Genomic DNA, 26,655 nt, shown 5'->3' with positions numbered 1-26,655 from the left:
GTCGTTGAAGTATAGTTTATTATAAAGATGAGTGCTTCAGAGTGCATATTTTAACCAATTACTTCGCTGTCACTATTCCTTCGAAAGCAGCCTTTAATATTCTGCTGGGTGCGGACGTTTCGCTTCGCGGCCTCGCCGGAGCGCTTAAGCTCTTTGGGAATCAGCAATGAATGCACTGACATGGCTTGCGAAGTGGCTCGCTTGTGGAAAGTCTGCTTGCTAAAAAAAATCTTAAGTGGCCTGAGACTCCGTGCGAAGCGAAAAGAACACTCTAACATTCTGGTCAATATTCCGAACGCTTTTTATGCAGATGGTCGCCAAGTCTTTGCCAGCTAGAGTTCCGATCATTATGCTGTTGTGCCGCATCGCGCGGTAGCCAAATTTGGACTTTGCTGCTCTTCCCAGTTTGCCGATTCCTGAAACACTTCTACTACCAGCAGTAGGACGATACTGTTGCCCGAAATTTAGTGTCGGGCTTGTATGGACCCTGAGCCGAGGCACACACGGTCCGTTCCTTTTGTCATGAATAATCATTGTCTTTGTCACGGTACAGAACGAGAAGACGAATGCGACAATGGCCAAAAGCGTCCGAGCCAAACGTTGCATTGTTTCCTTTTGTCTCAAGACTGTCATTTTTTACAGCTGGCCGCCAAGCTACCAAAGCTCCACTTCGGCACTTGCGGATCACTATATCTCCGCGTTAATAAATGCAGGGCTCGCCCGGAGCAAATGCTGCCGTAGCGTCTCATTCCCGCGAACCATCCCGCGAACCACACGCAGATCCGGGATAAGCCTTCTTTTGTTTTATTTTACAAGAGCGCCTTACTTTTGAATTCTTCTGTTCATCAGTTTACACATTTCCCATGTGCCAATTCCAGGCCCTTTCTTACCAGGACTCGCGACTGAGCCAATTTTAGTCTGATCAGTGATTGACTAGCCCGAATAGACTCTGTCAAGTCAGTTTCGCGTCCGTGCACACATCCAATCATCCGTTCGCGAAGAGGTGGCGTTGGACCATTTACCAAACTACAGGGACCAGGCACCTTTTGCGTTGCTTTTTGGGCTGCAAGTTCTCCGTATCGCTCGGCGTCGGCGATTCGTGGCCCTGCAGAGCTGCAGCAGAGGCCCCCCCCTTTGCCCCCGTCGATTGAGTCCGGGGTGCCGGGGTCACGAAATGAGACCAAGAAAAGCATGATTCAGACAAGAATTTCAGAATGGTGTACTGGTAGGGAAAGAGTGCCCCTTGATGGCAACTTCTTTAGTATACTGATAGCCGAGAAACAAGCCGACTCTCGGTCGATCGAGTCATTGGTCTTGCTCGCTTAGCTAGCTGCCACGGAGCGACGACACTGAGACTTATAGGTTCGCCGTTCTCTTCAACGCGCGGCCCGTGCGAAACCAGTGCCGTGAGGCTCGGTTCCAGAGCTCACCACCCGCAGTGCTGTGACTACTGGTAGCCTTCATCCCAGCATTTCAGTTCAGCTCTTGACCGGCAAAGAACTTCCGCTTTTCCTACCGGTAGAAAGATGTCGAGTGCGCGCGCTCTGACCCTCTCTTGCGCTTTCTTTTTTGAACCAGTTGCTGACGAGTCTCCGGTCCACCAAACTGCTAGTTGGAGAGTGCCACCACTTTTCGTGCTTCGGCGCTATTCGCCCCCGATTTGACAGGATTTGCAAGACGATTGCTCTAAATTGCAAATGCGGCCGACCTTTTGACTAGCTACCAGTACTGCCGCCACGGCACCCGGTCTACTGCCACCTGCATGCGCGTCTGTGCGCGGCGTTGCTGTCAAAGAGTTCCTGACAGCCCCTCCACCTTCCAGATCCCCCAGACATCAGATAGGAACTGTGTGTGATTAAAAGGGGCAGCCACTCGCCGTAGTATATATAAAGAGCAGTATAAATCTCCATCTATCATTGATCTCGTCCCGTCTCGGCTTTTTCTCAACTCTGCTCGGATCCGAACCTGAGATATAGCTCTATAGGTATTAGCCGACAGACCTATCAAGACCCCCCTTGTACTCGGGTCTATTATACCCAAACGGCAAAATGAGGATTCTCTTCTTCTGCACTGCTTTCAACTCTTTGTCACAACGTGCGTACCTCGCACTCTCAGAGCAGCACTATGTGACGATAGAATATGCCCTGTCCCAGGAGCTCATGGTGGAAGCTGCTGAGCTCGTCAAGCCTGACTTGATCATCTGCCCGTTCCTGACCACGCTGGTGCCGGCTCAAGTATACTCAAAATACCTTACACTCATTGTTCACCCGGGACCACCAGGCGATGCTGGCCCCAGTGCTCTAGACTGGCTTCTCATGGGAGACGACGGGACGGAGCCGGACAGCAAGAAGCTTCTCCAGCGCACTTCTCTGAGCGAACATGGACGCCCGTACTGGGGCGTCACGGTTCTGCAAGCCACAGCCGACTTTGACATGGGCCCAGTTTGGGCCTTTGAGCAGTTTGCCGTCGACATTGACCAGCCAAACATTACGAAATCAAGTCTCTACAGAGGACCCGTCACGCGCGCCGCCGTCACCGCCGTGCTCAAGGCGGTTGACCGCATCACAATCACCGCCAGCTCGGCAAAAGGCATCAACGAGCACTCGAACAAAGGCGCCGTCCACCCGAACCTGGTCGCCAACGCCGTCTTTGCCCAGCTCTCCGTGACAACCGGCCAGCTGTTCCAGGGAGGCAAGACGCTGCACCGACCGCTCCTACGCGCCGCCGACCGCGACTTTGATCCGAGAACCCACACTGCCCTCGAGATTTCGCGCCGGATACGATGCGGAGACTCACAGCCCGGCTGCCTCAGCAGCCTCTTTGGGCCCAAGCTGTATCTCTATGGCGGCATTGTGGACAGTGGCAAGCAGGCCACTGGCTCAGCGCCTGGGTCTGTCATTGCCAGCCGCGACGATGCCGTCTGCATTGCTACGTGCGACGGCAAGGGCGTCTGGATCACACATGTTCGGCGCCTCAAGGCCAAGACCGATGCATCGTTGTGGCCCAAGGTCCCGGCCGTGCAAGGTCTCATGGAGCTCTCGGAGCACAGCATGGGCTATCCGAACCTGCAGCGTGCCGTGTCGATGCGCGGACGGCAGCTATCCTCAGATGAGGAATGGTCCAGGGCCACGAGAAGCACGCTCCAGGATATCTGGATTGACTTTGAGCCGGCTTCTGACAAGGAGGGCACGGTCGCATACGTCTTCTTCGATTTCTACAATGGTGCCATGAGCACGAAGCAATGCCGACGCTTGCTCCGAGCGCTGCAATACATCCTCAACGTGGCCGAGGAAAAAGGTGTCCGGGCTGTTGTTTTAATGGGAGGCTCATACTTTAGCAACGGCATTCATCTCAACGTCATCGAGTCCGCGGCCGACCCAGCGCTCGAGTCCTGGTTCAACATCAACGCCATCGATGACCTCGTCTACAGCATCCTGCACGACTTTCCCAGCCGCGGAATCAAGACCATCGCCGCTGTTCGAGGCAACGCTGCCGCCGGCGGCGTTGCTCTGGCCACATCTTGCGACTTCGTTCTCGCTGGCGAGGACGTCGTCTTCAACCCAGCGTACCGTGCCATGGGTCTCCATGGCTCCGAGTTTCACAGCCTCACATACAACGCCCGATGCCGCGGAGAAAACGGCAAGCGGATCCTGCGCGACATGATGCCTCTCAGCGCCAGCGCCGCCGGCCACCTGGGGCTCGTCGACCACGTGCTGCCGGGCTGGGGCGCCAAGCTCGAGTCCGCCGTCAAGGCGCAGGTCAAGGCGCTCACTTCGGTGCTGGCCGGCGACGACTTCTTCGACGCGTCGTCGTCTGCTGACGAGCGCCCGCGAGTCTCGTCGGCGCACCACCTAGCCGAGTGGAAGCGCGGCCTGGACCTGTCGAGCGACGCGCTGGCCCGCATCCGCGCCGAGGAGCTCGCCGAGATGGCCAAGGACTTTTGGAGCCCGCGCTCGCAGCGGTACCACCCGCGGCGCCACGACTTTGTGCGCAAGACAAAGGCGGCCGCCACGCCCCGGCGCTTTGCCCTGCACCGCAAGTCGGACGGTCTCGTCGACGAGGAGGACGACGACCGCTTCGACTCGGTCGAGTGGTTTGCGATGAAGAGTAGTGCTGCTCAGCAGCAGCCGCGGCGCGGCGGAAATGGTGTGGAGGACGTCGCCATGCCGAAAGCGCCGGAGAAGGTGTATGCTCGCAGCAGAAACGCGCCGTCGTCGAGCAGCGGCACGACCGACGAGAAGAACTGGGGTGACAAGGAAGCTGTGCCCAAAGCAAAAACTCGAGGAACGATCTTCTGCTGCTATTATGATGCAGACTAAAAGAATGCTGCCTGGGTTTTCATTTCTATTTCATATATTCTTTTTCTTTGTCGAAGCAAGGATCTTAATTAGCAGAAGCGCTGGCGTCGGTTTATCAGGACATTCGTTTGCTACACGTAGCAGTAATTTTGTTTTTGTATTCGTTATAGCCGTTAATTTCACACTCATGAACACTCTCTCACCATATCAGAATCATTCAACGTTCCTAGTCAGTCTGCCATGTCCCGTTCTTCAGGCTCTTTGCGACATTCTCCGCAGCATTCTTCATGTTCGACAAGCTTGTCCCCGCGCGCGGTCCCGTGCTCGGGCCGGGGTCGTTCCATACCGACACCTTCCTAGTAGAACTGGCCACAATCTCTAGGATGGTACCGCCAGCGTAGTCCTCCGACTCGACCAGCAGCAGCATCCCCTCCGCCACCTCTTGCGGAGTCGCCAGGGCGTCCTTGTTAACGTCGACGAGGTTCTCCTTGTCCGGATGCTCAGAGATCATCGGCGTGCTCACGGGGCCTGGCGCCACGGCGCTCACACGGATGCCCACCTCGGCATCCAGCCGTGCGAGGGAGCGCGTGAACCCGACGACGCCAAACTTGGCCGCCGCGTAGAGGGGACAGTTGAAGACGGGCGTGTAGCCGGCAATGGAGGCAATGTTGACCACGCGCTTGGGCGCATTGGGCGTCTGCTGGGCCGCATTCTCCGGCGCCAGCCAGTGCTGCAGGGCCAGCTGCGTCGCGCGGATTGGGTGCGTGAGGTTAATGTCCAGCGACGTGTAGTGGTTGGCCTCGACAAAGTCGCGGCTGGTGATGGAACCTGGCGGGTGCCAGAAGCTGGACGTGGGCGGCTCAAAGACGCCCGCGCCGGGGCACACAATGTCGAAGCTGCCAAACTCCGACACGGCATAGTCGAGCATGTTTCGGAGATCCTCCCACGCGGTCACGTCCGTCTCGACAAAGGCGGCGCGGGGGCCGTCGCCGGCGCCGTTGTGCTTGCCCAGCAGATCTTGGGCCTCTGGGCGCAGCCTGATGTCGGCAAAAACGACATTGCAGCCTTTGCTGAGGAGGAGTTGGGCAAAAGCCAGGTTAATTCCTTGCGGGGTAAGAGTTAGTCGATGCTCGATCGGGGCTTACCGGGGGCCGCCAAACTTACCTGACCCTGCGCCGGTGACCACCGCAGTCTTGCCTTGGATGGAAAAGGGAGCCATTTCGTGTTGAAACTCTGGTATCGCTGGTCATATATCATCAGAGTGCTATAACGTGGATGATAGATTGTATGTGTGCGAAGCCAGCTGAAACTATATATGCATGCACGTCGGAGCGGCGCACCAGTCCGTCTGCTGATCCACTGTGCATTCGGTAGATGAGTCTCTTTACATGCAAGTTCCTCTTCAAGTCTTCCCTTAGCGGCAGTGTTTCGATGTTCGGGCACGGACTTTTACTCGGGCCCGGAAGACCATCTCAAGTCATCGTCCGATGCCGCTTGGAATATTGGAGATAAAGTCCGTTCACATAGGATTCGTGTGTATTGTGTCACGATGTTATGGTGAGCCTCGGACCAAGGCTATATGGTTATGATACATATAATATACAGAAGTTACGCATTTCCGCGCTTGTGGGTGCATGCAAAGAATTTGCCAAGCTTTCTTCGTAGACGCTCCTCAGGTATTCGACGCTGCCTGCAGCGCCGTCTGGTTTTCCGTAGTCCGTCGTCATATTCGGCAGTTGTTCGTCGTGATCGTTTTCGTAGTATCGCACGCTTTCAATTGAGCTTTTCGAAACATCCTAGTTCTTGGCAAGATGCCCTATCGTAGGATGCCGTCGCTTTCGCCCGGAAGTCGTTCTACGCGCTTCTGCTCCCAATTGTCCAAGTCTTTGCTGCCCGATAGCCTCTGCTCACAGTGATTAGCAAATCGACTCCAAGCGACGAGACTCAGAAGCTCGGCGAGTCCGTGAGCCCATAAACTGCCACCGACATACATAGTATTCTTCGCGCATGTCCACCTTGCGCGCCGAGCGTCGCACGTTGAGTTCCTCGTCTCGGGTCATCTGGCGCACACGGCGGTCGTGCCGCTCGTATCGAATGGCCGTCGCGGGCGTCAGGACAAAGGAGCCGGCGACGATGACGGCCAGGAACGGCAGGCCAAACATGAGAAACGGGTGCTTGCTCATGACGGCGCGGTACTTGGCTCCCACGGCGTTGCCCTCGCCGGCGGACCGGAACTTTTTGCTCTGAAATGTCGGCATATTCTCGTCGTGCACTGTTGCTTGAGGAAGACTGCGGTTGTTTATTTCTTGCGTACATCAATTGAGGGGCTGCCATCAGTTTGGCGCGAGCGATGGAAGAGTGAAGTTCCTCCAGGCAATCTGCCCATTTTTTGGCGATGTCACATGTGGAGCCAGCCTTGAGAGCTTGCTCAGGCAGTGCAGGCCGCAATTGTATCAGACGTTAAGCCATGTTAAAATTGATCAGAAATCATTACTCCCATAAAATGTATTTACAGTGGCTTGAAAAGTGACGTCGCTAAATGACATGTCCTTGGTCGCTTTCTCAGCTATGCAAAAACCCCCAACAAATAAAATATGATGCCGGCTTCCCAACCAGCCCGCTGCATCGTCATCCTCAGATTCCCTAGTCGTAACAAAAAGTGGTAAAATAAAACAATATTCGAGCTCATCGTAAGTTCCGTGCCCGCGCAAAGTGCAAATTCCATGCTTGGTCCAAAATGCAAGCTCAGCATATATGTGACACTTGGTACCAGTACAAAAACAGGAAAGAGAAGAACCCGCTAATAAACTTGTACAGAGGAAATGTATCGTGGGAGACGGCCACGGCCCTTGGATCTCGCAACTTGGTTGATGTGCTGTTGCAAGAGCACATTGCCGTAGACCGCGCTTGCGAAAGCCGAGTGCAGCTTCCATCTATCTTTCGATTCGCGGTGGAGATGATTGCCATCCATTGATCACTGCCATCATTCCCATACCAATCAGGACAACACCCAGCATCGACGCATATGGAAGCCCGCTGTAAAGCCTATCATCTTGTAACGAACCCCGTCTGTGTGCGTTGAGAGGGGTGATGGTGTTGGCTCTCGATAATGTCGGGCTTTCTTCCAGTGGCTCCGACTCAGTAGCCTGTGTGCTTTCATTCTTAGCCACTTTGCTTGTGGCAGAGCTACCAGTGCCAGTTTCATCTTGTCCAGATGTGGCACGAGTCTCGCTTTGAGGTGATTTCGGAGAGCTGGAGAGGGCCTTTGCTTCAGCCGCTACTCTGAGGGCTTCTTCTTCTCGGAGCTTAGTGACCATTTCAGCCAGTGATTGTCGGCCGGTATCACGCTCAGTCTCTGCAGCTTCGCAGCGTGCTTTCCACTGCTCCATCTGATCCCGAAGCTCGTTGACTTGCGCTTCCATAGTGCTGAGGCGAGTTTGGAGAGCGGTATCCTCTTCATTTACCCCGTTAACCAGGCGTTCCGTCTCATCAGCTAGCAGCTCGGCAATGTCTTTCGTGCTGTCGCCCATTAGGGTAGTTTCTGCCACTGCCTCTTCAGCTTCCTCCACAGGCAAAACGGCAGAACCATTCATTTGGCTCTTGGCCGATTCTTCCAAGCGCATCGCGAGATCTTCAGCCAAAGCTCTCGCTTCTCTCTCTCTCTCTAGCATAGCTTCAAGCTCACGCATCCTTGCCGTCTGCGTGTCGATATCTCGCTTGGCATTGTTGAGTGCTTCTGTCAGTTGAATAATCTGGCTGACATTGTCTTGTCGAATTGGAGAAGACATTGTAGGGCCAGATTTTGGTCGTTCTCCGGCGGCTCGTTTCAGTCCGGGCACATCCGGCTTCTCTGGCAGCGGTTGCTGCGGTGGCGGCGCAGGAGGATCAGAGAATCGAGTCTTTGCATCGGTCCGTGACGCAATGCCGTTGCCGTTGACGATAGGGAAAGGTTTGGGGGCCTCTTGAGCTTCAGACTTCTCCAGATCCTTGATATCTTCTTTCGACAGCAGGGTTGTAACAAACTGATTTGTTCGGCTCAAATCCTGCGCTTGTACCTTTGCGTTTCGCATTTCCGTAGCTAGGCGTTTCATGATTTGGTCCGTTGCAATGGGCGGGACAAAAAAGGATCGCTGTTGCATCATGCCATTAGGCTGTGGGTTCGGCGCAGCTCCATTCTGTATCATACGCCCATTGGGGCCCATGCCGGTATTGTTGTTAGCTTGTCGGCCGCGCAGTTGCATCTGCCCTGGTGGCATCATCATCGAGCCATTAGCGGGATCTAGATCGCCAAAGCTCATATCCAGAACATTGTTCGAAGCTGCCAAGAACCCAGAGTGCTCGACTTTCGCTGCGACTTTATGGTGAACAACCGTCTTTTGGTCCTCACTAACAATGTCAATTCCAAGTTCGAGGTGGTCGGCAGTCTGCAACTCGTGAGGTTCAGACTCCCGGTTTTCTTGGGACAGGCGTGTGCCATTGACAAATGTGCCGTTGGAGGACTTCACATCGCGAATAAAGATCTTGCCATTACGCTCGGCGTAAATTTCAGCGTGCTGTCTTGACAGGACTTTGCTGTCAAAAAATCCGTTTGTGGGAGTCGGTACTGTTTTCTGGTTCGTTTGGCGGCCTATCCGTAAAGTCTCGGGGGCAAAAGGCACAGCAATCGTCTTTCGCTCAAATGTGCCATTGAGAGAAAGAAGGTACAGAACGGGCTGGCCCCCTTGCGGTTGCTCCGATGGGCCGGGCCGCATCATACCCTGCTGTGTCATTTGAGTTTGTCCGGCTTGTTGTTGCATGACGCTATGGGGGAGCATGCCGTTCGGTCGGCCGTTTGCTACTCTGGAAAACTCGGTTGGCATGTCGCCCTTGCCCGTGGGCCACGGGTTCTTAGGTTGTGGACGTTTTCGTTGCGGACCATTGGCTGACCATTGGCTGACCTCGGATGTGCTCGACAAAGGGGTACCGTTTGCTTGGGAGCCGTTTGTGGCGACAGAAGTATTCGAAGAGTCGGACGATATCGACGATGATGAGTTGCTTCGTGCGAGGTTCTTGCGAGGAGCAAACATGCCTCGCACTTCGTCTGGATTCATGGGGGTATTTCCGTTAATAGTACCCCATGATGAACGCGACACTTGAGGGAACGCTAGTGGATTGGCGACTGCAGTCATGGGGAAGGATCGAGGTTGATGGCGCTGGGTCGAGGTCGTCGTTGAAAGTAGTGCGTAGATCGCTCCCGCCAAATGTCGTGTTACGAGGCTTTATGACCGGCGCCGACGAGCGACCATTCAGTCGGAGCCGCAGCGGGCTTCTCAGGCGTTTCTCCTGGTAAGCAGCCCACAGTACCACGAGTTTGATGAAGATGAAGGGGTATAAGAACGCGGTCGATTGATCTATGATGGACAAAATCTGGTCAGAATGATTGAAATGTCGATCGGGAAAGTGCGTGGTACTGAAGAGAATGCCACGGAGCGCCCCGTGTCATTCTGTGGTACAAAATGCAGCGATGGGCGTACAATGCAAAGACTTACCGAAAAATGCAGTGATTTGGGTTGGATGTAGATTTTGACGACGTTGATTAATGGCACGGGGGCTCTAGCCGGGACGAAAGATAGTGCTGGACACTACCCCCGTCTTGCCAGAAGCGCTTCTGAAGGTCGCACAGTGGGCAGCGCATCGAGCTGCTTGTAACATGTACGTCACGCCACAGCTACCTGCTTCGAGAAAAATAATTTTGTGTACAACAAACGCGAATGCACTCTCAAAGATACGCCCTGGCCAATATTTCATTCCCGTACGTACTTAAGCCTTGTATTCTACATCCTCTCAGATTTGCTTCACGTGAGCTATCTACACTGTGTATAACTGCAATGCTCCGTGTAATCGCACTGTGAGGGGCGCGTAGCGGTTCGTAACAAAGTTTATCCGCAGAGCTTGGTGCTCCCCAATCAACGCTCGCGGTTTGGAGGCGAGCTCCGCGAAACTCGGTTCGGGTGGTGTTCAAATCATCGAATCTGTAAGGGTCGCATTTCACCCAACTCAACGACAAGACGACGTCAAACTGCACGAGCCGCCAATATGCCCCCTGTTGCCAACGTCCCCATGGGCGGCCAACATGGCCCGTCCAACTTTGACAAGTGTACGATCACATCGGCAATGCGCTTCTCTATCTTATGTACTAATACACTCTTTATAGTCAAAATGGGAGCCATGATGGGAGGAAGTATGTTTTGCCTTTTGACGCACACATTATCGTGAAGACCTCTAACGACCTCCTTCAGCTGTCGGTGTAATCATTGGCTTCATCTACGGTATGTCGACGTGCTGAGCTGCATTTGCGCCGGACAAAAATCTAACAATACGCAGGCACAGTTAGCATTTTCAGACACGGCGCAGGGTCCCAAGGAGTTTTCAGAACTCTGGGACAGTTCATGGGTGCTTCTGGCGCTACCTTTGGGTGAGTAATGCGCCGTCTACCTCTGCATTGCGAAAACTAACCGTGACCAGATTCTTCATGTCCATCGGTAGCGTCATTCGATCCGACGCCGACCCCAAGCTTCGCGAGGCTTACATGCGAGCGCACCGAAGACCAATAATCATGATGGCGAGCCCGGGATGGAGGAAGAGCTCGTGAGCTGCGACAAATGGCATGTGAAGATGCCGGCAAAATAGCAAAGCCGTCCTCTTCAACTGTAACTATGTGAAAAAGAGATGGAAACATCGTGTGTACAATAGCGAGCCAATGTGTTCGCATCACTCGCCCGGGTGTGTATAGGCCAACTCCTAATGAAATGGATATACGCCGATTTGTTTTGCATGCAATGGCAGGTGACAACGTGATTGGAGAATGCACTATCAACGGGGTCGAGGAGCTGATGGTGACAATTCCGAGTGGCTATTAATGACTTACAAGTTCAGACTCGTTACAATCTGAGTATTCTACATGCATGGCGTAAACAATGTTGAGCTTTAACATCTTCATATATTCATGGCTCGTCGTTGCATAAATCACATGGTGCTAACCAAGCTACCCGTCCATCTCTCTTTGCAGATTTTACCATGTGTGTCGCTATGCCGCAGCTGTCGCGTATTCTATTGCCGGTCCTTACAGTGTCGGCTTGGGGAGACTATCGCTTCTCTCCGCTGAATCGTCTTTTGTGAGCACTTCGCCGTCCTTTTCGGTTTCCGGCTCCTGTGACAGCACTTTGTTGGCTTTTGCAGAGCTCTCTACTTCTGCAGCCACATCTGCTTTCTGTCCCGGAATGTCGTCTCTCGGCTCGGCTTCCTCTGACTGGCGAGACTTGGAAGCCACCGCCTCGTTGCTGGCAGACTCCTCGTCGTGGATCCTCAATGCAGTCTCCACATCTTCCGTGAGTCTCTGCACCTCCTCGTCGACCTCCTTGCTGCGCTCCTTTTGGCTCCTCAGTTGCCTCTCGGCCTCGTCGTCACCAACAACTCCGCGCCACATCTTCTCCAGCTCGTCGGCCCAACCAAGCTCGGCAGCCAGCTGGCGAATGCCGTCATCGCAGGATCCCAGCGACAAGACATCGTCCGGTCGGGCTCCGATCTGTCCAACTCTTTCCATATTGAACAACACACGCGGTACGGAATCTCGCACCATTTGCGGTAGGCCGGCGAAAGGGTAGACTTGCAAACTTGTGCCGATGATGAGGGCCAGATCGGCCATGACTGCCGTGTGGCTCTGCTCCGAAAAGGCTCTCGGTAGTGCTTCTCCAAAGAATACAATATCTGGCTTCACAAGACCATTGCAGCTCATGTCTATGCATCGCGGCACATCTCCGTTGTGGACATGCGTCTTCATCTCATCGTCGGGGAACTCCTTCTTGCACTCGACGCATCGTTGAGTGGCAAAGCTTCCATGAGCTTCAATGATCTTTTCCGCGGGCACGCCGGCGGCTCTCTCGAGACAGTCGATGTTTTGTGTGAAGAGCATGTGAAGTAGACCCTTTTCGGCCAAAAGGGCGAGAAACACATGTGAGACCGTTGGGTGGAATTTGCCAGGATAAAGCTCCTTTGCAAGAACGTAGAATGGCTCTGGGTTTTCTTTGAAATACGAAATTTCAAAGACCGCCTCTGCATGAGGCAGATTTAGGCGAGCAAGGTTGTTGTACAGTCCAGTCTTTGGCGATCTGAAATCCGGTACTGCAGGGTAGTGGTCAGTGGCAGAAGGTATGAGGCATGAGAGGTCATCCTACTTCCTGCAGCGGTGGAAATTCCAGCACCGGTCATGACAACGATGCGCTTGACATCACCGCTCTTGATATAGTCGGCAATGGCTGAGAGGTTACGCTCCGAGAGAGTCTTTGGAGGGGTAGACTCGTTTACCATGCTTGATTCCTCCTGTCCCATTTTGAAGCGAGCCCAGCGCGGGACACGGGAGCGCTGCTGATGCTTTTCACGGCGTCTTCGTCCTATTGTGGCGATACAAAATGACAACGGTAGATGGAAGCGAATGAAAAACAAAGGCGCGCTTCGTTTCGTCAGTTAGTTTTGGTGTAGGCAGAAGTCTTGCCCCAGCTCAGGGCACCACCGCAGCGTTACATCATTTTTGCGACGCTTATCGATAAGAGCTGCTGAGAAAGAAGATGCAACAAACGGCGACAAAGAAAAGGCCACATGAGCCAAGAATATGGACGCATGATTCTGAATTTTTGTTAGGCTATACAAACCCCATGTTTCGCGGCTCTTGGTGACGTGTAGGACCGTGAAATATGTTGTTGCACAAGGATAAACCCTGCCAGCGGGCTCTGCCTATGGGCGGAGGAGCACGGAGGCGGCATGTGGGAAAGAATAAAAATCAGATTGTATTTAAACCCTCTAAAACGCCTAAAATATGGAACAATAGCTGAACATCAGATAGCTTGATGTAATTGATCAACCGTGGCGCTGCCTGGCTTGAGCAAACTGTTCTTCTTGAAGACGAGCGAGTTCCTCCATAGACATGCCGCTGTTTGCGAACTTGTCTGATTTCTTCTCTCTCCCCTGCTGTTCGTGTTAGTAGACTCAACAACGAGATTAGAAGATTGAATATACGTCGCATCCTCGGGATGGACTTCTTTGCCATGTCTACGTACCTTCTGTACTTCTTTATGTTCTGCTGCCGCTTCCATGACGGCTGGTACGTAATCGGAGAAGCCGAGCTGCTCGAGCGCCTTTGTGATGTGATCGCAGGCTATCGTCTTCTTGGCCTCTTTTTCGGAAATCTCGTTTGCCTCCGATGAGATTAGGGTGATAAACTCGACGCAACATTCTATGAGCAGATCGCGACTCTCCCTAGCAAAGGCGACACCGGCCGAGGACGGCAAGATTTCCGTGACAATTTTCTGAACAGTAGCTTTGCACAAGTTAGGGACCTTGTCGCGACGCGTGGGAGGGGACGGAAGGGCCATTGCCACACAAAGAGATACGCTGAGCATGGGGTGCGTGTTTCTTGTTTGTTTGCAGCGTCAGCAGTTCGTATTGACGTACCTTTGGGCAGTGAGAGGTCATCATTGCCTAGACATGCGGTCAGTACGCTTAATCGAAAAAAGATACAGTTTGTGAAGGGCAAAAAAAAAAAAGGCCGTGGCAGTCGCAGCGCCGTGGTGGTGCGGCGCAAGTGACATGCTTGTCAGTGGCTTGTTTATCTGGCAGGGAGCCTTACCTCCAAACTCGTGGTCCGACATGTTGCAAACGTGCAGATGGTGAAAAAGCCAAGCGAGCGGCTGAGAAATTTAAAGAAAAGGAGAAGAAAAGGCGAAGGAAGCAAGAGATGGCCCTGGCATCTAAGCAGAGCGCGTGGAGATGCGGGCGGCAATGCGCACGAATGAGCGGCGAACAGGAGCAAGAGGCTCGTCGTCGCAAAGGGATTCGACGAGAGACGGGAGCTTTGGGGGCCTTGCTTGGACTGGTGGGATGGTGGGGTAGCGCTGGATGAGCTTGGAGGTGCCTGGGCGAGTTTAAGTAGCCAACAGGCGGGGAGGGGCCTTCTTTTAGGGGAGACGTGCAGCAGAGCGCGTCTTTCTAGCATGCTGCCACGCTGTGAGCCTCTGGAGCCTCTGTGGCACAAAAGTGGCGCGCGTGCTTGCCTGCTGCCGGGCGCATCAGGCCCCTCACACAGTGGCCGTTCACAGCGTCACAGTCACCCACCAGCCTAGCCTCGCACGCCCAAAATTCCCAGCGGCCCACCCAAAAAAAGCTGCGCGCACGGACCAGCTCCGAACTGCACCCTTTAACAAAGAAATTTTGGCTCTGAAAATTTCCTGCCTTTTCCTTCTCTCCATCACCACGAATGGCAGCTTTCGCGCACACCCGCCGCCTTCTTTGGCTGTCGTTCTTTGCAAGCTTGACGACTACTACGAAGATGTGCTATTTGATGTGATGCCAGTTTAAATTCTACTCCGGCAATGTTTCAATAGGTAAGCTTGCGCACATCCCAACTCGACCACTCTACCCCCCCCCAAGTCCCGCCACGGTCTCTGGTCTTCTATGATGAGATATGTTGTCGCCCCAGGCTTAGGAGGTTCGACAAGCTTCCGATGCCGAATGACCAAGTCAAAGCCAATTGACATTTGCTGAAAATGACCACAACCGCCAGTTGTGGCTACACCGTCCGCGTCGTCTTGCACAAATTCTGTCGAGCTCGAAGCTAACAAGTCGGTGACTAGGAGTGCTTGACCACAACCGATCGGTGCCCGTTGACGACCAACACGGATACAAATCTTTAAATGGTAAGGAACTATATTTGCTTGCTGCCGTGATACCCTTGCTGTGATGATACAATCTTATATTCCATGCTAATACTGAATTTACCATGTGGAGTAAAATAAGAGCTTTTCATCTTTCGACTGATTGCAAAAAACTCTTTATCTATCTGTTTTGCCATCTATATGATTGAAACACGAGGCTAATGCGTTTTATAATAGTGATCTACTCCAACCCTTCGACACACATCTGCTACTCTTGGTAGGCAGCCAACTCAGGTGAGTTCCAACTATGTTCATGTTAGCTAGATTCTTGACTGCGGGTGCTTCTTGTCCTTACGCTGTAAACTTGCCGCTGAGCTCCTTGGACGGCGAGGCCACAAAGCGCGCAATGACGTTGCCAGGCTGCTCTGGCTTCAGCAGTATTCCAGTCTCCTTGGCCTGCACGAAATTGTCGTAGACGGCCTTGTCCATGGTGCCGGAGCCCGTGTCCCTGATGAGCTGCTGCATGTCGGTGTCGACACGGCCGGGTTGTATGGCAATGCTCGTAATGTCCTTTTCCTCGATGGCGAGATGGCCAGACAGGGAGTTGATGGCTGCCTTGGACGATCCGTAGCCGCCCCAGGCCTGATACGTCTTGACGCCGGCGCCCGAGGACACCCAGACGACGCATCCCTTGCTCTTGCGTAGTTCAGGCAGTCCCGCCTTGGCCTGTGAAAGGGTTAGTTTCTTCAAACATTGATCCCTTCGCTTCATGGGGGCTATCTTTTGACCTACCATGGCGAAGCAGCTGACGACATTGACCTCGTACATGTTTCTGAGACTATCCACGCTCATCTCCGCCATCGTCTTGTTCTCTAGCACGCTATGGTTAATCACCAGGCCGTCGATGCGGCCAAATTTGTCAACGGCCACCTCGGCCAGCTTGGTAGCAATCTAGCTTGGCAATATCAGTCCCAGACTTTTTTATCTTCCCAATCTTTAGGTTCACACTGGCAAAGAAGAAGAAAGACGCACCGTAGGATCCGCCATGTCGCCCGCCACGTATTCCACCTGGCCCGGGTGCGCCGCCTTGACGCTCTCGAGCAGGTCCCGCGAGCGCGCCGTCAGGACCACCTTGTGCTTTTGCGCAAGGAGGTGGCGCGTGACGGCGGCGCCGATGCCCTTGCTGGCGCCGCTGACGATGAAGACTTTGGACATTTTTTTTTCTTTGCTTTTTCTTCTTCTTCGAATTTGGGGTCTGTAATTTGAGCTTGGCAAGTTGCAAGTTTGCAACTAGTCAACTCTCTCGTCATTTTTTTTGGCCCCCCCTCCATGATGGTTTAAACCGCAAATGTGGGGGGGCGGATGGAGATGTAAACTTGGTACCCATCGACAGCTCATGCTGAAAATAACATAGGCGAGTCTTATCGGCCATTGGGTCGTGGGGAATTTTTCTGAATAACGACAAAAAGCGCATATATTGTCAATTGAATGCTGTATTTCTAATCATCCCCAAAAATCAAATCTTGTCCCACCCCCCTTATAAGAGCTCTGCCCGCAGAGCCGCAATGTCCTCTGCGCCAGCCATGCAACACCCGCCCACGACAATCTGCCTCCAACGAGCACGTCTCCGCGTCGCCCTCACCACCTCTGCGAGCTGTTTCGCCCACGGCACCCTCTCCCCTCCCTCTCCCTCCCCCCCCTGCCGCCGCTCCCACGTCTGCGTCGTCGTGTTGTACACCTCCCCGTTCGTCCCGTCTGGATACAGCACCAGCGCCGGCCACCCGCCCTGCACCACCCCTTCCTGGAGCAGCATTCCCACGGCATCCTCGTAGCGCCGCAGCAGGCCGTCCAGCTTGTGGACCTTGGTGCAGTTGATGCCCACGCCCCATGCCGGTGACGCCACGGCGGGATCGAGCATGGCGCGCACCGCCGCCTCGACGGAGCCGCCGTCCGGGAGGACGCCGTCGTCGCCGGGAAACAGGCACGATATCCAGCACGGAAGCGCGGACAGCGCCTCCGTCGCCGACAGCGCGCGGCGCATGGCGATGATCTCGTCGACGCGGGGCACCGTCTCGAGCGCCACGTAGCCGACCCTGCCCTGCACGTCGTCGACCGCCGCAAACAGCCGCAGCCGGTCCGCGTGCCACCTGAGCAGCGCCTCCTGCGAGCTGTGCGCGTCGTCGTAGACGCCGCTGTACTCTTGGCTCGGGACCATGCACGCGCCGTACGGGCCGACGCTGAGCGCGAGCCGCGCGTCCGGCGCCTTTGCTGCGTGGCCGACGCGCAGCGCCTCGTCAATGTAGAGCGGGATGCGCGCGCGCGAGATGCCCGGCTCCTGCTTCTCTGGATCGCGCGTCGCGGCGAAGCCGGCCGCCGAGACCTGGTAGGTCGCCGTCAGGAGAATGTCGACGGGCACGCGGCCAAAGTCGGCCTGGCACCGCCGGAGCCGCGCCGGGTCGGAGACGAGCAGGTCCGACGACCAGAGCGGCGTGCCGTGGTCAAACTTGCAGCCGTACTTTTGCTCGAGTGATGTGCCCAGCCCGCCGTCTAGGATGAGGATAGGAGACTCCATGGTTTTTCAATGACAAGGCTGAAAATGGTGAATAGCGGATTGTAAATTGGCCGGTCGTCAACGGAGAAACGTGGCCGTGTTATCGGCGGCGGCGGCGACGGCGCGCCCTACAGGTCCAAATTTGTATGTCGACGGAGGGGCCCCGGGCCACCACTGTTCACCAATCGTAGTTTAGCAACTCGATAGATCATATGTGCAAAATCCAGGAATAGAAATTGCCAATCTTTCTTCTTCAAAACAAAGCTCATTCTAAAGAAACTGCCATTGTTCCAATACTAGTACAAGCAAAAAAGCTACGCCACAGCTCGAAAGCTTTACATGGCAAAAAATCGGGCTGTACCAAGCTAGACAGCTCTGTGTGAAAAGCAAAGGCCCCCCCTCGCTTGACTGGCAAGAATCGTAGTCCTGACTACCCATTCTGAATATCCAGAAACGACGAGAAAAATATAGAAAAACAATTATAACACAGCTCAAGAAGTGTTCTCGAACAGAGAGCAAAAAGAGAGCAAAAAAAAAAAAAAGAGCATGAGAAAGCAATATTAGCTGAGCAAGCCGAAATCGCTTTTCCGCGTGCCCTTTTGTCGCTCCCCTTCCGAGCAAAACCTATACATGAAAGGAACAAAATCAGGACAACTGATACAATTTTCTTGAGTTGGCCGGAGCAAGCATCCTCTTCTTCTCTTCACAGAGGATGAAACTCATTCGAGTTCGCCGCTCAGAAGGAAGATGGAGCTAGCACTTTATCGTTTTGATTCTACCGATTCGACGACTTGGATGAGGTGAACTTCGTCCCAGGAGGATGCTGCTCCTCGTCAAATTTACAATAGGGATGGGTGCAAACACCATCTCTGATACTCGGGCACTTGAAACACACACAAATGTTAGCCATTTTCACAACACAGAGACTGCAGGAGAATTCAAATAGAGACTCACGTGGTGTCCGTATATACATTCCCAGTTCTCGCAGTCCTGGCCGTGCGTGCACGGATTCTGGCGCGCCAGGACGGCAATCGCATTAGTCTCCTCGCTGTTGGGCTTGTAGTCGTGCACAAAATTGCAGCCCTCGCCCTTGGCGCAAGGACCACGCAGAAAGTGGTTGTTGCACAGCTTGTCCGTGTCCTTGCGCTTCTTGACGGCGTCCATCACCGCCACGTTGACGATGATGGGCTCGTCCAGACCGCGCGCGCCGGGGTTCCAGTCGGGCTGCTGTGGCGGAATCTTTTGATACTGTGGCGGGCCGCCACCGGGCGAGGGCGAAGGCGAGGACGAGGACGCCCCGTTTGCTTTGGAGCGCGGGCTGGGCTTGTTGGGCGCGAGCGGGATGCTCATCGTCGGCGGCGGCGTGCCATTGATGATAGCATTGGCGTACGAAAACGTCGACGAGCTGGCGCCGCCACCGCCGCCGCTCGAGGCGACACTACCAGCGGGGCTGGCGGTGCGCGGTCCAATCGCGGCCGCGGCATAAGCCGAGGTGCGCTCCACGAGCTTGTCGGCACGGAAGATGTCCTTGTCGAGACGCGTCGTGTTGGCGCCGGTGGCCTTGAGGTCTGCAGAGAGGCCGGCGCCGCCCTCGATGAGGCTGATGCGATCGCGGGCACTGACATCAGCGCGGAAGAGGTCCTCGATGAAGGTAACGTTGCCAGCGTCGTGGGAGACGCCGAGAAGGATCTGTCGGCAGTTGAGATTTTGCAGGTGCCAGCGGATGTTGTCTAATGCCATGCCATGTTAGTGGAACCAAGTTTAGCAAGACACGAGTACCAGGGCAAGCACGTGTAAAGGAAAAAAAGTAGAGCATACCGCGAATCTTGGAGTCCGCGCGACGCTCCTTGCCGTTGCCGACATCGACAAAGTCAAAGGCGGCATTGCCCTGGGTGAAGCCAGCGGCAAAGTCGCGAAAGTCGTTGCTGTTGAGCGCGCGGGCGAGGCCGGCGCAGTTGGCGACCACCTTGGCGATAATCTGCATATTTTGGCTCTTGCCGGTCCACTGCCGTGCGACAGAACTATGGAGGGCATTGGCCGCCTTTTTGCCGCCTTCTACGCCCTGTCGTATCCAAGCATCCTGAAACTAGAGGCCGTGTTAATCTTGCTTCCTCATACGGTGTCGGCGACAGGGCTCACCAAAAGACCGTCTCCGTCAATCAAGACGACAATATATGGATTTCGATTCTGCGTGTGTGTCCCGTGTCAGAGTCGATGCCTCTCTTTCAGACGCTGGCTGTGCGTTTGCCCTTGGGCGTTTGCGCAGAATGGTCGCTGCCCAAGCGGGTGCAACCACGACAGCCACCAGCACGGCAACCCACCTTGTATGTTTTATTTTCCGTATATAGAGCGCCCATCTCGGATTCGTAGCGTGATAGCTTCTTTTCGAACTCGCGGCGAGAGGCGTTGGCTTCGGCGAGGTCGACCTGGCAGTTGCGCAGCTCGCCCTCGAGGCGATTCGTCTCCTGATTCAGCGCGCGCTCGAGGCCCTGGCAGTATAATAGAGTATCCTGCAGCGTGGGAGAGGCGAGCCCGTGTCAGTTGTGCCACTCTGCAGTCCACCATGCTTGCTCGACTGCTCCAACGGCGACAGCTGCATACCTCAATAAGTTTATCTGTGGAGTCGCGGACAACCATCAAGTCGTTGTAGCGGTTGACAAAATTCATGAGATTGCTCGGACTCTGGCTCTGGCTCGGGGCCGGCTTGGAGGGTGCCGGTTTCGACATGATGCCGGTTATATCTTTTAAAATGATCGCTATGGGTGTTTCGCTTGAAGGTATTGCGTGCGTGCGTGCGTGCGTGCGTGCGTGCGTGCTCGGAATAAGTTATATCGAGTCGGGAGAAATCGTAGTGTAGCGTACCCGGCACGAAGCTAGAGGAAGAGAGGAAAAAATGTGAGCCGCAAGTGAGGCTAGCGAAATCAATTAAATCGGCAGCAACAGGCGACACCTGAATCTGCAGGGTGTACTCTTCCGTGCAGGTTTCGCGTTAGACGCTGTGGCAGAAAGCAGGCCGCAATTGCCAATCACGAGATGATTTGGGCGGCTTTTTTTCTGCCTTTTTTTTTTTTTTTCTTTCAAGACGAACCAAACCTGTTAGCGCGTCGCCTCGTCGTGCCCCAGAAAAGGGAATAAATTGCCCCCAGTTCTGTTAAAGTGCCCCAATTTTTTTTTTCTTCAAGCGATGCTCGTAAATAATTATTGTGCACTTGAATTACTGTTGATCAAGTTGAGTCTCTGGCTCTTTTGTCCGGGAAGGGGGCCTGAAATTACTGGTGCAGGTAGTATTTGTAGAATCCTGCACTTAATCTATGCTGCATTTAATTTAATGAAGAATACTCAGCTCGGGATATCGTGTCGCATTTGATTGGAGACACGCCCCCCGGAACACATCGGCATGTCCCCTGCACTGCACTGCACGTCTCAACACTATTACGGGCGCCAAAGGTAGCCTTGTCATTCACCACCACTGACAAAGTCAACAATGACAGAAGGCATTCAAGACACATGTGAGCCTTCTTGCCGTGTGGCGTCTGTCCAGAACTGCCTGTTCTGTTTCACCTCCCCGTGCCTGTTTGCCAATCACGTCCGATCGCTTTTGCCAATTTCGGCCTCCAGCGGTTAACACTACCTATGCTTAGCCCCCAATGCAACGTGCCACAACCCTCTCAGATGTCATATGCCCCATGAATCGCACGATGTGCACAAAGGTGGATGCTTGGCCAAGCTGGAGAATGGACCAATCCCAAGCTCCTCATTTACACATTTGCAGGTTTGATTCTTCCATGGTCTGCGCATTGGAGAATACCCCCCCGAGTTGGCACTCTGTGTACCCCAAGGCTGTGTCGCAAGTGCCGCTTCTCTAATAATAGTACTGTTTGCATCACCCGCTTGTGCGGGCGCTATTGCTGGAGTTATGCTTTCCACATTCTCCTTGTTATGCAATCCCGTAACCTGCAGCTCTCTGCATTATACGAAATCGCTGCAAAATCGGCCCTGTTAGCCGCTAGTGCGTGTCACTGACTGAGCCACGCCTGACATCAATCCGTAGAAATCACCACATCTGCACTGTCCTTTTGTCTTTTGAACCTGGTGCGAAATCTGCAAACATTGTGCTCCATTTCGGTATCATATAGTAATCGTGAATCTCGTCTAAATTTGGAATCAACCTGCGCTAGCATATAGTGCGACGAACCTCCTTGGGACGCTTCATAGTCATTGTTGCATGCTTGCCCTCTAGTGCTCAGCCCGCTGACTATATCTTGCTTGCAATAGAAGCTCAACCCGTGAAGTCTGGATTGAACTGGTTCATGAATTGCCAGAACGTGTTATCCGCCGCAAAGTCTCCATCGAACTGACATGACAGGCCGAAACCATCAGCCGATGGTTGCTGCGCACTTACTTGGTCCAGTGTGCAGTTCGCCATATCTGCCTCGCCGTATTTCGCCACCAGGTCGTTGAAGAAGAGATCTGATGTGGGATAGATGGGTGCCAGCGTAGACAAGCTGTCTTCCGGCAGTGACCATCCATTCACGCCATCCGTGCTGGCGTTGTTCGCCCACGACCCCATCGCGCTGCTTCCGTCACTGGGCGAGATGCCTAGAGATAGGTTGTTCGACGAAGTGTTGCTGCCACTACTTGCCGTCAGGCCTGTCCGACTGCTGTCTGGCGTCTCGTCCGCTGCCTGTCCATTCAGTAGTGGCGACGTAGCGTCCGAGTCAGGGCTTGGCCCCGGCGTATCGTTGCCGACAGCCTTGATGAACCGCGACTTGATTGCGTTGAGTACGCCCTGTGCGGCGCGCGCTACGGCGTTGTGCTCCCGAATCGCCTCAAACTTGGCAATGGTCCAGTGGAAGCGCCGCACAGCGCTGTCGCGCAGCTCGGGGCTCTCGTGAGGGAAGAGGATGAAGACAGAGGCAATGACTACAACGGCGTCAAAGCTGCCAAAGAAAAGGTGGAAACCGCGCCACTGGACCAACGGTAGACCGTCAAAGGTCTTGCGCTGGATCCCCAGCATGTTAACGGCTGCCCGCAGCGCCGCCACGCGGCTCTCCTTGCGATGGAAAATGTACGGCCGGTGAAGCGCCATGATACCGAAGAAATGCAGCTGCTGCAGGTACAGTCGAGTGTTGTGAATCCATCGCGAGCACTCCGGGTGGTCGTCCCATCGACGGTCCGGATTCTCAAGCCGAAACGCAGCCGGCGTGTCGTCGTGGAGAGTATTCATAAGCTGATGCACATGGTCGACTTTGGAAAAGTCCTTAGGGTGAGACCCGTCCGGTTCGAGATCGAGGACATAACGGAGCGTATCGCCGACTTTGAAGAGAAATATCTGGCGCGTGATTAGTGTCGGCGGGTCGACCGACTCGTCGCGTGACTCTATTGGCGTCTTGCAGCAGTCTACTGGCGTCGGTGCATCTATCGGCAGTGAAGGAAGTCCATGCGCCCACACAACGCTGCCCGGACGGCCCAGAAAGACTGCCATGTTGACATCCCTATGTAGCACTAGTCAGCCCAGCGGCAATGGTACAAACAGTGGAGGCAGAGGCAACGCACCATGAAATGAGCATCATATACATTTTCCTTCGATGTAATATGCGCCACTGATTTTTCAGTATACTTTCGACATTCGAGTCTTCGGGTTTCGGATCTAGAGAATCGCGGTGCATGCCCAATTCTTGAGCATCGCGAATGGCCGCCGCAATGCCATGCCACTGTCCAAGCATCAGTACCAACACCAAAGAATCACGACAGCCCAGAAAATTGTACTTACACACTCAATCACATGAGCCGTGTATTTTTGAAACAGCGCTCGTATAAACTGCGCTTGCACTGTCACCTCGTCTAGCGCGTTCTTGCCAAACAAATTGACTATTGCCGCGCCCGAATCACTGTAATCCGTCGCCAAGTTCTCAAATGTCATCCCGCCCGCATACTTGAGCGAGTCAAACACTGGATCCGGCGTCCCTGGGGGCAGTAGCAGCAGCGCCGTGGCTAGAATCTGGAACAACAGCGCGGGGAAGAAGCGCATCGCGGGCCGCAGCTCCTCGGGCGACGACAGCAGCTGGAACGGGAGCTGGTTCCACTCTTCGAGCTGCTCGAAGAAGATTTTCTGGTCTATAAAGTTGTATTGGTGATGCAAGTCTTCAAAATACATGCTGACGAGTCGATCGATGTACGTCTTGGCCGGCAGCTGCCGCACTAAGCCTTTGTATTTTTCGCGAATCGGCGCGAGCTCGCTTTGGTTTGCGTTTCGTTGCCGCGATGGGGGACCACTGACGCTTTCCGGCTGCTGATCGGCCGTTTCGATAGTGCGCAAGAGGCTCAGCGTCGACGGCCGCGTCTGTGAGTAGCCCAGCGCCGCGGCCATAGACGACAGCGTCGGATCGTCGCCGCTGCGTCCTACAGGACCGCCAGCATGTCCATTGGTAAGGCTTTGCATCGACAGCGAGCCGTCAGATGGGGCGGCCGCTTCTCCAGTAGTTTCCTTCAGGCTTTTGGTTGTCGGGGCGCCGGCCTCGTAGGCGCAGCTCGCTTCTCGATTTCGGGCGATGCAATTTCCGCATGGTAGTTCTCTGTCGCACTGTGTTGCCGCCAAAAGGACGAGGGAAGCCGTCAGCAGGTTGTCTTTTGAGGGTGAATAATAGCCAAGTCAATCGTAGAATGCCCAGGGCAGAGCACCGGTATCGTACCTTTTGCTTCCGTCGGTGGCATTCAATGCAGGAGATGACGACTCTTCTTCTCTTTCTCGCGGGCGGGCGCGACTCCACCATTAATCCAATCATGTCGGCCATTTCGGGAGCGCTTCTTCAAAGAAAGGCTGGCAGGATGTCCTTGTGAGAAGCGTACGCCAATTTGGCACAAGGTCAAGCTATACTTCTTCAGAAACGACAAAGTGACAAAGCAAGAAACAATCCGTAGCGAGTAGAAGGGGTGACCGAAACTCTGTTAGTGCGCTGTCGCAAGTGGCGGAGAACGCTGTTGCGCTACCAAACGTTTTCCCCGCGTCGCTGGCGAAGAAGGAAAATGGGATGCGAAAGTGAAGAGGTTAAAACTCATTAATGCGAAATAAAAACTAAACTATCCCGCATTACTAATGACGTGACAATGGCTGCGGCAGCTGGCGACACGACTTGCCTGATGAATCTTAAAAAGGTTGAACCTGGTCTGTCTACAGCCGTTAAGTCCGCGTACTGGGTGGGGCGGATGAAGTGCCGCTTCACTAACTTCATCATGGCCAAGACCTTTTCAACTCTGATGCACAAGAGACGACGTTACGCCGAATCCGCAGAGCCGTTACCGAGAGCAGTGCAGAATGACGTTGAAACATCAGTTGTGGGTTAGGTTTTATTTTTATTAATTTCATTTCCAGATTCCTATCCTGTCGAACGTTTCATCATCATGCTTTTTCCATCAAATGCTCCATGCCTTGGCAACAACCTCTCCTATCTTTACATAGAAACAGGAACAACAAGAAGCTTAAAAACGAAAACAAATCCCATCATGGCATCTCCCCTCATACGATATGTTTGATGGGGACAGAAAAATTGTAGCCGCCCAGAGTAAGTGTATTTGAACCAAGCCAAGTATATGCAAAAAATAAAGAAATGCAGTGACGAAATCACCGCACCCTCTCGGTGTATGCTTTCCATGCGGCAGATCTGTATCGCTCAGCCTCCTCGAAGGGGTCATTGGCCTTGATAATGCCTCGGCCAACGATGGCGATATCGGAGCCAGCAACGCCAATGATGTCCGAAGGAGTGTTGTATTGCTGACCCTTGCCGTCACCCTTGAGCGTGCCGTTGGTGTCGCCTTGGGGCGGCAACTGGCAACCGGGCGTCATGTGCACAAAAGCGTCGTCTTCCTGGGTGTTGAGAGCCTCTTGTGACACGAAGCCCATGACAAAGTCCTTGTGTTCGCGAGCAGCCTCAACGCAGGCCTGTGTATACTCCTTGTTCATAAAATTGCCCTGACTCGACATTTGCGCGAGGATGAGCAGACCACGCTCCAGGGGAGCCTCCTCGATACCAGAAAACAGTATCTCATCACTTTCGCTGATGCTCTTGCTCATGCGCGGCGACAGCGCAGATTCATATTTTTGTGTGACGGTGGTGACAGAAACGATGCTCCCCTTACGACCATCCTCTCGTCGAGACACAGGAGGCAAATCTTCAGTGGCTGGCGCGACGTCAATGTCCTCCTCTTCCTCAAACTGGTCTGTGGTGGGGGTACCGACGGTGACCGAAGTTCGAACCTCACAGGGGTAGCGCTCAAGCCACCTTGATGCAGCGTTGGCCAGTGAGGCGACGGAGGCTTTGCCGGGAACCATGTTGACGTTGACAATGTGAGCCCACTCAATGATGCGGGCGGAGCCGCTGGTGTACTGCAGCTCTACCGTGTTGCCAATGTCTCCAAACTTGCGATCCTCGAAGATGAGAAAGCCATGACGGCGTGCCAGAGCAGCAAGTTTGGCGCCGGTACCGGTCTCGGGATGAAAGTCCCATCCCGAGACCATGTCGTGATGGGTCTTGAGGACGACAATGGCGGGGCCGATCTTGTCGGCAAAGTAGAGGAGCTCGCGAGCGGTAGCAACATCAGCACTCAGGCAGAGATTTGAGGCTTTGAGATCCATTAACTTGAAGAGATAGGCGTTGAGAGGATGAGTGGCTGTGGCAGCCCTCGAGGCGTAGGTAGCCTTGAGAGTCGGATGAGCCACCATGTTTACAGCAGCTGAATCAGGGTAATTGCTTGAATATTTGAGATGCGTCAAGATCCAACTGCGAGATCTATCCGTGGTTCAGTTGCAAAGCAAAGCGGAGTGACTGAACAAAGCGCTGAGGTGAGATTCGATTGACAGGGCCAGTGGAGCAAGGCCTGCGCAAGAAGGACGATGGAATATGCTGGATAGGGTGGACGTGGCCCGTTGGACGCTGAGGGAAGCAAATCGAGGTGGAACAGAGCAGATGGCGTCAGTATCGAGCAAAGGGTCGAGAGGATAGTTGATGGTTGGAAGAGAGCCTCAAAGGATAAAGTTTTTGGCAAGGTCGGCGGGCGTTTTTTTTTTTCGACGACTTTGTTGGTCTAGGCGAGTGGGCCTAGATATGAAGTGAGAACTGGGGAC

The 26,655-nt window shown here is 54.0% G+C and overlaps 13 protein-coding genes across 13 annotated transcripts; 2 read left to right on the top strand and 11 right to left on the bottom strand.

Moving 5' to 3' along the window:
* Positions 1-2,048: 2,048 nt before the first annotated feature.
* Positions 2,049-4,319, top strand: LMH87_011206 (uncharacterized protein; the record flags this gene model as incomplete). The annotated part of the gene is made up of 1 exon (XM_056200307.1): positions 2,049-4,319. The coding sequence occupies one exon, from the start codon at positions 2,049-2,051 to the stop codon at positions 4,317-4,319; it is 2,271 nt and encodes a 756-aa protein (XP_056052170.1).
* Positions 4,320-4,524: 205 nt separating this feature from the next.
* On the bottom strand, positions 4,525-5,517 carry LMH87_011205 (uncharacterized protein; the record flags this gene model as incomplete). Its single annotated transcript, XM_056200306.1, has 2 exons — positions 4,525-5,402; positions 5,463-5,517. 2 exons carry the CDS (start codon positions 5,515-5,517, stop codon positions 4,525-4,527), a joined length of 933 nt encoding a protein of 310 aa, XP_056052169.1.
* Positions 5,518-6,114: 597 nt separating this feature from the next.
* On the bottom strand, positions 6,115-6,556 carry LMH87_011204 (uncharacterized protein; the record flags this gene model as incomplete). The annotated part of the gene is made up of 2 exons (XM_056200305.1): positions 6,115-6,201; positions 6,290-6,556. 2 exons carry the CDS (start codon positions 6,554-6,556, stop codon positions 6,115-6,117), a joined length of 354 nt encoding a protein of 117 aa, XP_056052168.1.
* A 675-nt stretch (positions 6,557-7,231) lies between these two features.
* Positions 7,232-9,364, bottom strand: LMH87_011203 (uncharacterized protein; the record flags this gene model as incomplete). Its single annotated transcript, XM_056200304.1, has 1 exon — positions 7,232-9,364. The coding sequence occupies one exon, from the start codon at positions 9,362-9,364 to the stop codon at positions 7,232-7,234; it is 2,133 nt and encodes a 710-aa protein (XP_056052167.1).
* Positions 9,365-9,401: 37 nt separating this feature from the next.
* LMH87_011202 (uncharacterized protein) lies at positions 9,402-10,085 on the bottom strand (the record flags this gene model as incomplete). Its single annotated transcript, XM_056200303.1, has 3 exons — positions 9,402-9,688; positions 9,827-9,890; positions 10,038-10,085. 3 exons carry the CDS (start codon positions 10,083-10,085, stop codon positions 9,402-9,404), a joined length of 399 nt encoding a protein of 132 aa, XP_056052166.1.
* Positions 10,086-10,373: 288 nt separating this feature from the next.
* Positions 10,374-10,929, top strand: LMH87_011201 (uncharacterized protein; the record flags this gene model as incomplete). Its single annotated transcript, XM_056200302.1, has 5 exons — positions 10,374-10,434; positions 10,492-10,518; positions 10,577-10,606; positions 10,662-10,752; positions 10,803-10,929. 5 exons carry the CDS (start codon positions 10,374-10,376, stop codon positions 10,927-10,929), a joined length of 336 nt encoding a protein of 111 aa, XP_056052165.1.
* Positions 10,930-11,400: 471 nt separating this feature from the next.
* LMH87_011200 (uncharacterized protein) lies at positions 11,401-12,665 on the bottom strand (the record flags this gene model as incomplete). The annotated part of the gene is made up of 2 exons (XM_056200301.1): positions 11,401-12,458; positions 12,512-12,665. 2 exons carry the CDS (start codon positions 12,663-12,665, stop codon positions 11,401-11,403), a joined length of 1,212 nt encoding a protein of 403 aa, XP_056052164.1.
* A 525-nt stretch (positions 12,666-13,190) lies between these two features.
* Positions 13,191-13,981, bottom strand: LMH87_011199 (uncharacterized protein; the record flags this gene model as incomplete). The annotated part of the gene is made up of 4 exons (XM_056200299.1): positions 13,191-13,298; positions 13,391-13,650; positions 13,785-13,811; positions 13,960-13,981. The coding sequence occupies 4 exons, from the start codon at positions 13,979-13,981 to the stop codon at positions 13,191-13,193; spliced, it is 417 nt and encodes a 138-aa protein (XP_056052163.1).
* A 1,270-nt stretch (positions 13,982-15,251) lies between these two features.
* Positions 15,252-16,198, bottom strand: LMH87_011198 (uncharacterized protein; the record flags this gene model as incomplete). The annotated part of the gene is made up of 4 exons (XM_056200298.1): positions 15,252-15,288; positions 15,339-15,709; positions 15,776-15,934; positions 16,016-16,198. The coding sequence occupies 4 exons, from the start codon at positions 16,196-16,198 to the stop codon at positions 15,252-15,254; spliced, it is 750 nt and encodes a 249-aa protein (XP_056052162.1).
* A 322-nt stretch (positions 16,199-16,520) lies between these two features.
* On the bottom strand, positions 16,521-17,555 carry LMH87_011197 (uncharacterized protein; the record flags this gene model as incomplete). Its single annotated transcript, XM_056200297.1, has 1 exon — positions 16,521-17,555. One exon carries the CDS (start codon positions 17,553-17,555, stop codon positions 16,521-16,523), a length of 1,035 nt encoding a protein of 344 aa, XP_056052161.1.
* A 754-nt stretch (positions 17,556-18,309) lies between these two features.
* Positions 18,310-20,261, bottom strand: LMH87_011196 (uncharacterized protein; the record flags this gene model as incomplete). Its single annotated transcript, XM_056200296.1, has 6 exons — positions 18,310-18,417; positions 18,489-19,264; positions 19,353-19,620; positions 19,674-19,721; positions 19,856-20,044; positions 20,136-20,261. 6 exons carry the CDS (start codon positions 20,259-20,261, stop codon positions 18,310-18,312), a joined length of 1,515 nt encoding a protein of 504 aa, XP_056052160.1.
* Positions 20,262-21,813: 1,552 nt separating this feature from the next.
* LMH87_011195 (uncharacterized protein) lies at positions 21,814-24,328 on the bottom strand (the record flags this gene model as incomplete). The annotated part of the gene is made up of 4 exons (XM_056200295.1): positions 21,814-23,029; positions 23,091-23,248; positions 23,308-24,117; positions 24,227-24,328. 4 exons carry the CDS (start codon positions 24,326-24,328, stop codon positions 21,814-21,816), a joined length of 2,286 nt encoding a protein of 761 aa, XP_056052159.1.
* An 827-nt stretch (positions 24,329-25,155) lies between these two features.
* On the bottom strand, positions 25,156-26,253 carry LMH87_011194 (uncharacterized protein; the record flags this gene model as incomplete). Its single annotated transcript, XM_056200294.1, has 1 exon — positions 25,156-26,253. The coding sequence occupies one exon, from the start codon at positions 26,251-26,253 to the stop codon at positions 25,156-25,158; it is 1,098 nt and encodes a 365-aa protein (XP_056052158.1).
* Between the last annotated feature and the right edge of the window lie 402 nt (positions 26,254-26,655).

The sequence above is a fragment of the Akanthomyces muscarius genome, chromosome 4 (genome assembly GCF_028009165.1).
Source record: "Akanthomyces muscarius strain Ve6 chromosome 4, whole genome shotgun sequence".
Taxonomy (NCBI): Eukaryota; Fungi; Ascomycota; class Sordariomycetes; order Hypocreales; family Cordycipitaceae; genus Akanthomyces; species Akanthomyces muscarius.
The sequence above is the reverse complement of the archived record's forward strand: the minus strand, read 5'-3'. Positions and strand labels throughout refer to the sequence as shown.